The 12,525-nt window shown below is 39.8% G+C and overlaps 1 protein-coding gene across 4 annotated transcripts in view; it reads left to right on the top strand.

Moving 5' to 3' along the window:
* LOC117825893 (serine/Arginine-related protein 53-like) overlaps positions 1-12,525 on the top strand; it is a 126,082-nt gene that overhangs the window by 94,227 nt on the left and 19,330 nt on the right. The window contains exon 7 of one of the 4 annotated variants that reach the window (XM_034701869.1): positions 1,251-1,375. The exons of the other annotated variants lie outside the window; for them this stretch is intronic. Within the exon in view, the coding sequence (XP_034557760.1) occupies positions 1,251-1,360 (110 nt within the window). The 3' untranslated portion in view covers positions 1,361-1,375. Of the gene's footprint in view, positions 1-1,250; positions 1,376-12,525 lie in introns of those variants that run through there. 4 annotated transcript variants of the gene reach the window in all.

Below are 12,525 nucleotides of genomic sequence, written 5' to 3'. Positions count from 1 at the left end.
AGAGGTTTCATGGCAACTTGATGCACAGGAGGAAGGTCCTTGGATTCCATATTTGCCACATTTTTCTGAAAGGAATTAAACCCATTGGAAGTTTTCATGCGTCATTACGATACGACATCAAATCTTGAGGCTGCTTTATACTTCTGCGTCTCCCCTACGCAGCAGGGGCTGACGCGGACATGAGCCCCACATACTTCTGCGTCGATGTGTCTGTGTTGCGCAGCAATTCTCCGCCGAAACGCCTGAGGGCAGTGCGGTCTCTCTGATAGCCGGCCGCCTGCTTCCGGTCCCGCTACGATCTCTGTTTACTTTTCCACAGAGTTTCAGAGCGTGTTATGTTAATCTACAGCTGATACATGTTGCTGTTTATCAATCAGACATGATTACATGAAGAATAGAGAGGAGGAGATGAAATACACGGCCGATGTGCGGCCGAAGTCCGGGATCCCGGAAGTGCTGTAAATGCGGGAAAGACAAAGCCGCCGAGCGGACCAATCACAGGGCTTGCGGTCCGCGTCGGCTCTACGGGGAGTTACATTTTAGAGGAGGTGCACGTCAGCTACGTGCGTAGGCCTCTGCGTAGGTACGGGAGCTACGCGGACCCCCGGCGTAGGGTACGCCGTTGATTCAACGCAGAAGTATAAATCAGCCTTTAGAAGATAATAGTAATTTACCTTTTTTTTTAAATGTAAGTATTAACTGAAAAAAAACAATTTGATTATAGTGATCAATTTAATTGTGTTTTTACATCGTCATGATAAAAACGTGTCATAAATGTGCTGTAAAAGACTGCTGTAAATGCAATGAATATCGTTTTGGTCCAAATTTAGGAGGATCCTGTTTATAAAAGCCCCATTTAGCCATCAGATACCCTCAAATGAAATGGTTTTCATAGTAATTTGTTGGTGACAGTAAGGGTAGCTGGTGCAACATTTAGAAAGGAAATAAAGTAAAGCAAAGAAAATATACTTGGGTCTTCTACTATATTGAATTGTTTTCCAAATTTGTATCATTTTTTAAACAACATTGTTTCATGAGAGTAGTGTGCTCCAAACAAAGGAGCTGTGTAAACATGCCAAACATTAGAGAGACAGAGGAGCTGAATAGCTAGATTAATATAAAAATTAAAATCACCTGAGTTGAATTCAATCAAATGTATTTGTGTATTTTAATCCAATCAAAACATAGTCACATTGGAAATGGCTATTCATTTTGTGTATCTTTGTCTGTAATCCGCGTTTTGATCTCAGTTCCTTCCACTGGCTGCTCACCAAGGATGCTTCTACAGCATTTCACCCAGTGCATTCTGGGACCAGCCCCAGCCCCCTCTGCGACCCTGAATAAGAATAAGCAGGTATAGAAGAAGGATGGATGGATGATCAGTGATCCTGTCAGAGATGAACCAGGATGTGTTGCTGCAGCAACCTTGGCCTTCAAACACTAATCACACTGGATTCTTCTGATGGCTCTTAAGGTGTTTGAATTGATCGGTTCTATTACTTTAAAGGGACACAACAACACTAAGGCTTGCCCTGTCAGTCTGCAAATGAAATTATAGATACTGGCTGACATATGTGCTGTGAGTTATTCTGTATTTACCTTATCATCACAAGTTGTTTGTTTGCTTTTGGGCTAATGAAGTTGCTGTTGTGCATAATTCAGTAAAAGAGAATGGCAGATCTAAATCCAGACAAGAACAGTAAATGATGTGGCCAAGGCTCTTATGATTTCAAGCAGTTATGGAATTAAAATGGAGAAATGCTTGATTTGTATAGAGGAAGGTAGGCTCAGATGGCAGGGATTGAAACTGCAGGGTTAACGTTTGTAGCCCCAGCTTCAACAGCATGTTCAAGTGCCCTTCAGCAGGTCAATGAATAATGTTTAAAGTGGTTAATAAGTAGGTTCTACTTCAATGTTTTATAAGCAGCAAATTCTATATCAAACAGATCTCTGGGTACTTTTAAGCATTGACTGGATACATGTAAATTGAGCAATATGAGAGTTTTATGAGTGTCTGTGTTTTGTCTTTGAGCACATGGGTAACACTATACTGCCAAAGGTTTCAGGCTATACTGCGATTCTACTGATGAACAATTTGCTGTAATAACTTTGAGCAATGCATCGACTGGAGGGAAAAAGATGACTGCTAGCCAGATAACAAGCATGGGATCCTTAGGGTATAGAGTTTCATTTATCTGCTTTGCAAATGGTTTATGGCGTTGGAAATACACCAATCAGCCATGACATTATGACCGCCAGCGTAATAGGCCCCCCTCTCAGATCAGTGCCAAAGCAGTCCTGACCTGACGAGACATGGACACCACTGTGAACCCCGCTGTGGTGTATAACACCAAGCGTTTCACAGCAGATCCTTTAAGTCCTGTAAGTTGTGAGCTGGAGCCTCGATGGGTCAAACTTGGTTGTCCAGCACATTCTACTGATGCTCCCTTGGATTGAGATCAGGGGAAATTGAAGACCAAGTCAACACAGTGGTGTTGCTCCAGGCCACTTTCTTCCATTTTCTTCTATTAGAACCAGCTTGTACTTCTTCAGCAGTTTGAACTTCAGTACGTCTTCTGTTGGATTAGACCACACAGGCCATCCTCCCTGTATGCATAAATGGCCCTTGGTCGTCCATGACCCTGTCGCAAGTTTAAAGGTTTTCATTTCTTGGACCACTTTTGGTAGGTACTGACCCCTGCAGACCAGGAACACCTCACTACAGCTGCAGCTTTGGAGGTGCTTTGACCCAGTCGTTTGGCCATCACAACTTGGTCCTTGTCAAAGTTGCTCACATTGTTACGCTCACCCATTTTTCAGCTTCCAACACATTAACTCTGAGGACGAAAAATGTACTTCCTGCCCAACATATCCCAACCACTGACAGGTGCCTCTGTAAGAAGATAATCAGTGATTTTCACTTCATCTGTTAGTGATCATAGTGTTATGGCTGATAGGTGTATGCTTTTGTTAGACCTGGAGTACACAAAATGCATGTTGGTGCATAATTCTGAATACGAACACAGATTTTTGTGCTAACTGATAAATGCTAACTGACTTTCTACCTTAAACCTCTCTGTGGATCACTTTTTCTTATCATCAAAAGCGTCTTCAAAAACATATCAGTCTTTCGGTTTATCTCCGAACCCGTCAGCTGTTGATTATATACAGTATGCCTCTGGGAGCGATAGCTTACTTTTCAGGGCCTCTGGTGTATCCAGTGGTCAGCTTGTAAGGTCTCCACCAAGACTTCTTTTCTCCTATGTTGCCTTTGTTAACAGTTGGGCTAGCAAACTGAGTGACGATGTTTGAGGGAACTTTTATGCAGATATGTATTTCCAGTAGGGATGTAACGATGCACTCAACCGACGATTCGATTCGAATCCCGATTTTTGGTTCACTATACAATTGACTAACGATTTTCAAGAAAACTGGATTGAACTTAAAACTTAAATAACTATTATTTTATTTCAATTCTCAGATATGGACAGTTGCAATATATATTTTTTCTCTTATTACTTTGTAAACAAATTAATCCTTTTTAATTTTAAAGTGTGTTGTAACTCAAATAAAACCACAGCACACTTTTTTTCCCATAATTTGCCAACAAACTAAAAATGACCGCACAAAAATACCTTGTTGGAAAATTTCAGAACAATTAGATAGAAATGGAAAGTGAACAATTCCCAAATGAAAGTATTAAATATAAAAACAAATAAGGTAAATCTCATTGAATTAGGGATGTAAATTTCAAGTATTCTCCTTGATCGATCTTTGGAAATGTTAACGATCAATTATCGATTCATCCTTTAAAAAATAAATTAAGTTTTCCATGTCAAAATAAGGTCAAATGTGTTTTTTTGCCCCTAAATCAAAATTTCCTTCACCACACAGCGTATAACTGACGGTATTAAACAGCTACGGATCATATTGAGGTGTTCAAAATGTTAAACACCCTGAATATCACTGTGAGGAGCAGGCTTATAAATAATCTCTGCGGACGCATCGTCATATGTGAAGACTCAGACTTCAGCACGTGGATTTACTGCAGCCGGACAACTGAGCAGAATAATATTTTAGACTCACAGTGTCCAGTTTTCTGTCTACTCGTTCTTATTTAGAAAAATAAGCATTTAAACGCGGTAAGGTGTCAGCCGGGATCGCAACCGGGTCATAATCAGTCCAGCAGCGGAGAAAAAAAGCGCTCGTGGAGACCTGTCACTCAGCCGCAGCCCACTGATACAAATTACGTTGAATCAATTTTAATCCACCCTTATTTGTATCGATTTTTTACCGATTTGCAATATATCGTTACATCCCTAATATCCAGCCATGGATTAAAGCTAACTCACTGTTAGAAGGCAAAGGGATAGCTTTGCGCTGCATTGCTAACGCCCCTTTTACTGTAACTCTAGTACACGATTATTATTAAATAGATTTTATTTATAAAGGGACAATGTTCAATATTGAACATGAATGTTGCCATTTGATGCATTTTACCAGAGTTAGCTTAGAGCTTATTTACATCTGCAGTCCCTTGGCAAGTGACAATTAAAGCATCACATTGTTAAATACACACACAAACTCTATCTAAATATATACAACCAACAACAATACTGGCCTTCTAGTTAAAAGGCAGTAATATCAGGTCAGTGGTTAGAGTGTTGGGTGTCCTTTAGCAGATTTTTTTGTGTGATTTTGAAGCTTTTGAGAGAATCACTGGTCTTAATGTCATCTGGTCACTTGTTCCACTGAGTTGTGGCTTTCACAGAAAAGCTGATTGGCCAAAGGCAGTACAGCAAAAGGGTAGCACTGTAACCAGAGAACATCCACTATCAAATACCCAGGCCTTAAAAAATTGACTCGTCCCATGCAGGATCTGTGAATGAAAATGACCTATACCTGTATGTGAGCATACAGGACTTACAGGACTAACAGTCATTTTATCAGTCTAAGGGAGGATAACCGTTAATTTAACATGTACCATCCCTTACTAAGTATAATGATCGAAAACAAGAGGGAAACAGTTAGCCTGGCTGAGCCTCTAAAGCTCACTAATTAACATGCCATATCACGTGTTGGATGTTGATTTGGAAAACAGAAAGCAGCCTAAAGGAAAAGCAGATATGTGCGGTTTTGTAGCCTCTCTGCTGGACTTCATCACACTTGTTAGCTGCTTCTTCTCAAGCCTCACATGATCAAACAAATCTGACTTTCTGATACATTTTTCAGCTTCTGTGGGCTGTGTGGTGTGTGTGTGTGTGTGTGTGTGTGTGTGTGTGTGTGTGTGTTCCTGTGTGTGTGTGTGTGTGTGTGTGTGTGGTGTGTGTGTGTGTGTGTGTGTGTGTGTGTGAGGGTAAAAGTACGTTCAGTGTTTGTGTTTATACAGTGTGTGTGCTTATGTAGGTAAATGGAGTATACGTGTGTCTGCGTGTTGTTGTCAGAGGTTTAGCCGCTTCCATAACAAGCTCACCCACTGATTTCAATCAGAAATCAACTGTAATAGAAGTTTTCATGTACAAGGCAGTCTTTTGCTATCAAATACAGCCAACTGTCACTTCAAAGGAGCTAATACTTCTCTCAAAGTTTTTATTTTTCTTCATTTTCTCATCAATATGGCCTCCTCCTAATAGTGAACTTGAAACAGCTTCTTTCCTCCTGTTACAGCAGCAAGCCTCCTCAGACACACACACACTGAGGAAGGCGAGGGGCTGCGATGGAATTGAAGTAATAAAAACCTCTTTGTTTTAGTTTGTATTGGACCATTCATCATCACTTTATTTAATACGCGGCTGTAATTGTGCCATCCCCAACCATCACTAATGGCTGTGTTCGTCTTGTGTTTGCTTTGTTGATGGAAATGAATGAAATTAGGATAAACAACCGCAGAGTCGCGTGTAATCAAGCCCTGATTAATGTACCCGCGTTTCAGCGCCGTTTCTCATTCCACAACACCTGATATCTTTCCCATAAACAAATTCTGTTTGTCTAAATGAAGAAATTAAATGACGCATTTGATGAGTTTATGATTGACCCGGTCCGGCTCGTGGCTCATTATTCTCTGTCTGTTGAGGCCAAGAGGTATGTGACTAATGCTCTGTCACTTCCACACAAGGATTTAGCACCAGCACTGATTAATGGCAGCCAAACAGCATTTTAATAATTTTATGATTGTGGTTTCTGGCAGTCGCAGAGAGAGATCGGGAGAGGGATAGAGAGAGAGAAAAAGAGATAGCAGGGGGGGTGTTTAGAGGGAGATGGTCCAAAGAGAGAGAGAAAGTGTTCATTCCAGATTAAATGTTTGATGCCGTTGCAGACTGTGCAGACGGGAGGCATGATTATGCGCCATATGAACGTCCCCATGAATCTTCCTCTCGCACTTGAAAAGTATTTCATACACATGTTTAATGAATTTCACCCACCTCATTATTACATTTACTTTTTCTGCTGGAAAGCAACAAATTGGCAACAAATCTGTGTAAAATGTCCCAACAGTGAGCAATTGCTTCCCTCAGGGGTAGAAATGCAGTGCTGGATCCAGGGAATGTGGCTGATTTACAGGTTAGGAAGGGGTTAAAGGCAGGCGTGGCAGGTTGAGATTATGATATAGCTTGTAATTTTAATAGCTTAGGCTGATCTTTTACAGCAGATACTGATTAAATAACCTGAGATGATGTTATGGACTCAAGAAATTACTGTCAAGGACATAAACGTTAAAGCCTGTGTAATCATACCGGCTTTACCTCCGGTATGAGCTGCTCCTGTCTTCATTTACATCCCCCCTCAGTTTGTCATTCACTTTAATCTACCCATCTGGTAAGTTGTTCATTCATTGAATCATTCTGCAATTTGACCACAACTCCTGCAGATACAGCTTAAAGTAAAATTTTGGTTTGAACCTGCTAATTTGCTCTTTGCCTTATTCATTGAAGTCCTTCACATTAAAAAAAAGAACAGCAGTGGCCATTTTTCAAATCTGCATCTGTTTCCTCAAAAAAGCTCATTTGCATATTTTGCTTCTGTGTTTGCATTTAATGGGGAAACCAAATTACACTGCTAATGGAGTCGGTTAGGTGAATACAGCTTACCATAACAGAGGCTTTGCAGCATTTGAATGTTTAATACGGACAATTTTGCTTCATTTAATTTCATGTAGAGGAGGGAATGTGATGTGAAAAACATTGAATTTGCAGATGTAGAGCCCATGTGTGCGCTCTATTGTCCACAAGCAATTACCAGTATGACTGCAGACCTGCAGAGGCCTGCATGACTTTGACATGGGGTTGTTCACAATGTCAGGGTTCCACCAGCCGTCTCACCATACATTATCCCTCACAACAGGTAGCATTGTTGGAGATTAAACCTGCAGAAACTACAAGACTGTAAGATTCAGGTTAAAACCATAGACTGTATAATATTGGATGTAGTATCCATGACGTCACCCATCTGTTCCTGAAGTGCTGTTTATAAGCCAATCCTTGGCGGGAGCCATATTGGAAATGCTGAAGTCAACCTAACTTCGGTAGAGCTAGTGTGAGGTAAAGAGGCGGGCTTTGAGCCTCGTAGCCAACAGCTACCGTGTTCCCGCCTTTCAATCAAGTCAGCTGTGCCTCTCATAATAGAAAATTGTAATCTTAATATTTCCAAACTGCCGCATTATGAAAAGATTCACCCCCCTACAGTGTGTGCCGATCGAGAACTTAGCTTTCCAGACTACACTCGTGTTTTGTGTTTAATGTTTATTTCTGCTGTAGAGATTGTTTTTCTATTTATTTGTGTGTATGTGGTTTCCGGTACTTCCAGAGCCAGCCTGAAGCGGACACTCGATGAACTGCAGTTTTTAACACTTCCGCATAAGCTTCAATTCTCACGGCATGAGGTAAAAGGGCATTTGAACCCATGCCTGATTATCACTGTGGGTCCATCACAATGTAAACTGGCAAACTACAAGTAAACTAACAAAATACACCTTTGCCATGGAAGTGCTACCAACTGAATATGTGGGACTATTTTTTCTGCATAAATACATTATATATAAATCCATTAAACCGTTTTTATAATAATACTAAGTCTAAATTTCTTTGTATCTTTATTTGGCAGCCAGGTAATTAGCAAAATAATGTACCAATAATACCTTCACACTTTGCAGGGGGGGCTTGTCTCCTCCTTTTGGGATTCTATTTCGCATAACCACCCTCTTACTATACATTATCCTTTTCATATGACCAGTACTGAGGACAGTAACACATGTCTGTCATCCTCAAGCATAAAGTAATCATGCATCTGACACCTGCATGTACGGTACCCTGCTATCTGATTGGTTTGCTGCCAATGCACCTCTCGATTTCTTAGGAAACAAAAGATGTCTGTTAAAGTTTCCAGTTATTGTGAGGAAACTGTTTTTCGGCTATCCAACTACGGTGTAATGATATTCAAAGACTTACTAGTTCTTAACAATTTGGGGCTGAAAAATCAGCTACAGCGACTCTCCTCTCTCCTGGCTGTAGAAATAAAATGTAATGTTTATATGACCCAAACAGTTCCAAGGCCCTGAGCTGGAATAATACGGTTTATTAAATACCTGTTGTAAACATATTACTCATATCAGATCTAAAGATAATTTGGTGCGAACATACCTTTAACAGTCATTATTTAAGTGTGACTTACATATTATGATTGTCTTTTGTAAGATTGATTCATTATTATGTGTACAGTGCTTACATCTGTATTCACTCTCATGGGACCAAAGAGTTAAACTGTACATGCCAAAAGCACATACTGTAGTGACTCCAATGGGTTTGAACAGCATGTGTTTTATTCCTGCCCACACCAGCAACCTTTCAAAGTGAATGTTAGTTTGAATTAGATTAGTGTGGGTCATTTTTCCTCCTAACTCAGAGACACAGGAATAAACGCAGCACGGCTGATAAACATTTAGACACCTGTCGTCTCCAATCTCACGTTCCCGGCCTCGGTAACAGATGGAAGTCATGAGTTGTTTCTAACTTCTAATGGAGCCCTAATTTCGTACAGATTGTGCTGTTACTCTGCTCCTACCAACACACTCACACAAACTCACACAGTCAGCTCATTACGTCTCTGTTCTCTCTACTGCTACATGCTGCTTCTGTTTACCATTTGTCCCACTACTTGCTTAATAGTCTCTAGATGTACAGTGTATCTTGATCTGGGTAGCAAAGGCAGGTAAACCATTCTTGTAAGAGAGTATTACAGATAAACCTGAGCATGTACTTTGAAATTTCTGAAACAATTATTTAGCTTTCAGGGACCAGGGTATCATGTTATGTATGTATTTTGATGTAAATATGGTCAATAAATGGGATTAAGATAAAGGTTTTTATTTAAAACTCTCACACCTTTTACATTGTTTTGTTTTAAATTTTGATTCAGCTTTTATTTTGACAGGTAATGTCATTGAGACAAAGGGTCTCATTTTTAAAGCAACAGCAAGATGGTTATCAGTAGGCTCATCGTGTATTTACTAGCTGCCCTAACAAGACCCATCTCAGAATCCATTGGCTATTGTTTGACGTCAATGGATGGCATCTCTGTATCTCCAGCTGCCAGGAATAAAAAACTACCTGCTTCAAGTCTTCCTTTACTGTGTGCTGAATTGTTTACAGCCCAATTAACAACTTGAGCAAAACGAAATTGGCCCCTTCAGATAACTCTGTGAAGGTAATGGCAACATTTCTTGGTTCATTACATCCCTGGAGTAGCACAAGTAAGTTTGTTTCTGGTGAGTCTCAGTTTCGCTGTAAATAGTTTGTTATGCAGAGGCCTCACTCTGTCTTATTTAATCCTCCTGTTATGTTGCGGGTCAAATTGACCCTTTTTAAAGTCTATTTAAGGCAATATATCCCTTCTTGAGTGACCCAGCACTTGGTACTTTTGTAATTATTGTGGTGATGACAAGTTAATTGTTGATGATGATAATGGAAGGTCTTAAATTGTTTGGTTGCTTCATTGTAGATGTTCTTTATTTTACTATAAAAAATAAAAATAAACAAAATCCTTATTTACTTTTGTGTATTGCCTTTACACTGCTTCCAGTGCAGCCAAATGGACTTGACTCTTACTGATCTTGTTTCATCTTGGTAGATCTTTGCTTGTGTTGTTCTTGTTCTCATATGTCATCAATCAATCAATCAATCTTTATTTGTATAGCGCCAAATCACAACAAACGTTATCTCAAGACGCTTTTACAAACATAGGAGGTCTAGACCACTCTATGTCAAATTATGAACAGAGACCCAACACCAAGACAGGGTCAGACTCAGTCTGACCCCACCTTAATCCATCATGAGCATTGCACATCGCAGTATTTAGCTAGTTACAGTGGTGAGGAAAAACTTCCTTTTAACAGGCAGAAACCTCAGGCAGAACCAGACTCATGTTAGACAGCCATCATGCCTCGATGTATGCGTCACTTTGGATAAAAGCGTCTGCTAAATTACACTGTAACGTTGTAACATTATAACATTCCAAACTAGCTAAATACAGCATAAAAATCTGGGCAGCATGTGACAGAAGAGGTGTCATATTAATTTATCAACATCACTTCATAAAAAATAAATAAATTCAAAATTTAAAATAAAATAAACAAAAATCAATGTCATGTAAAACTATTTTATTTATATTTAGGGCTTTCCGATGTACATTTAAAAAGTTTTAACATTAATTCCAATGCAAAACGAATGAGTTATCCTCATTGAACTATGATCTGTAAGAATTAAGGGACACCAATGGACTAAATCTTGATTTAAATGGTTAGTAATGGAGTTAAAATGGGATTTTTTTGGGGGTGTTCTGACACTTTTGGATAATTGAATATGCCCCCGGTCAAATTGACCCAGGAACATTATTGCTGTTGCATAGAAATGAACATAACAGGAGGGTTAAGCAAAATGAACCCATCAGAGAAATATATTTTTTGCGATTTACTAACAACTAATGGGCAGAACAATTACAACCTCTTGAAGATTTTTAATAAGTAAAATGCTGATCTGGTTTTATGACAGCATTGAGCAAATCTGCCACACAAGTTTAAATGTATTTTATCTTGAATGGATTGTTAGCGGCACATATCTATTTATACAGTTTATTAAATTATAGTCCAATTACCAACAATGGGAGCCAGGATGTTGTCGCGTCCCACCTCTTTTTGCTCTTTAATATAGACTGTTTGTCCTGTATGCACCAAAGTCTGCTGATACGTGATTGGTCAATAGTACTCAGACTTCAAGCAAACTACAAAAAGAAACCTGAGTAGTTCCCATGCTACAAATGTAGGCCCTGCTAAACTCAGACTATACATTTTAGTTTAGAATCAGTAAACAGAGAGCACAGTAAGACATGTGTTGGAAGAAAATTGAATTTAGATGCTCCCATTAAAATAATTTCCCTTTTATTAATGTTATTTATCATTTATAAGGGGCTATCCTTACACAGCGACTTCATATCAAAACTGTGGAGGTTGGTGAGAGAATAGTGTTTCAGAACTGTCCTTACCAAACATTTATTCAGTCACTCAAAGTTTAAATATGATCGATTCAACTCAATCATTGCTGTGATGTCAGTGTCTCTGGAGAGCACGACACATAAATCAGCTGCTTTTATTTCTTTTGCCTCTGATACTCGTGGTCACTTCTTTCTAACACATACAGTCACTTTAATGTTTATGTCCGCTGTCATCAAATATCTATCTTCTCTTACACTTCCTCTTTATGTCTTTTACATTCAATCATGGCGTTACTCGCGTTGTCCACACTCAGACATAACAACTCAAACAGCCTCCCTCTGTGCAGCACAGGCAGCTGATGACGGAGCCATCCAGCCTCGCTCATTCAAAAGGGCGGACGCTGCCACTTTATTTACAGTAGGCCACACGCACACATGCACACACACGATTGCACATATCTAAATAGCTCATTTGTCCGAGATACCACACCCAACACTTGCTCCTTTCTTCTCCTCTCCCTCAGCCCAAACCAACCGATTCACATAGAGGGGTGAAGAGAAATAAACAGTTAATTAATCCTCCATCAGCGCATTCTTGCATATTTCTGTTTAATTGGTAAACCAGGCAATGAGAGGCCCCTGGGTACTGGTCTTCTCCCAACCAGGGCCCCAAACCCCCAGACTAGAACTCAAGCCGTGTGTTTAAGGGGAAATAAATATCAGTCAGAACATTGCTGCTCTTTCATCTCCCCGGGCCGAGAAGAGAGAATTTCTTTGGGAGAATTAATGTTCATTTAATTTCCCTTCTTTCTTCTGTTCATATATTTGCATTCCTCAGGTATTTCTTGTCTCTCCATGTTTCACTCTCTCTCTCTCATATACACACACACAGAGAGAACATTGCCTTTTTTATAGCTACTACATCTGCAGGACACATGTTCAGTAAATGTGCATTTGTAGGAGAGTGCGCACACAATGAAATAGTGTGTGTTAGCTCTTAAGAAAGATGTCCAGGCCAGTATCTGCTGATGGGGAGAGTGTATT

This window comes from Notolabrus celidotus, chromosome 14 (genome assembly GCF_009762535.1).
Source record: "Notolabrus celidotus isolate fNotCel1 chromosome 14, fNotCel1.pri, whole genome shotgun sequence".
NCBI lineage: Eukaryota > Metazoa > Chordata > Actinopteri > Labriformes > Labridae > Notolabrus > Notolabrus celidotus.
This window is presented reverse-complemented; position numbering and strand designations above follow the sequence as displayed.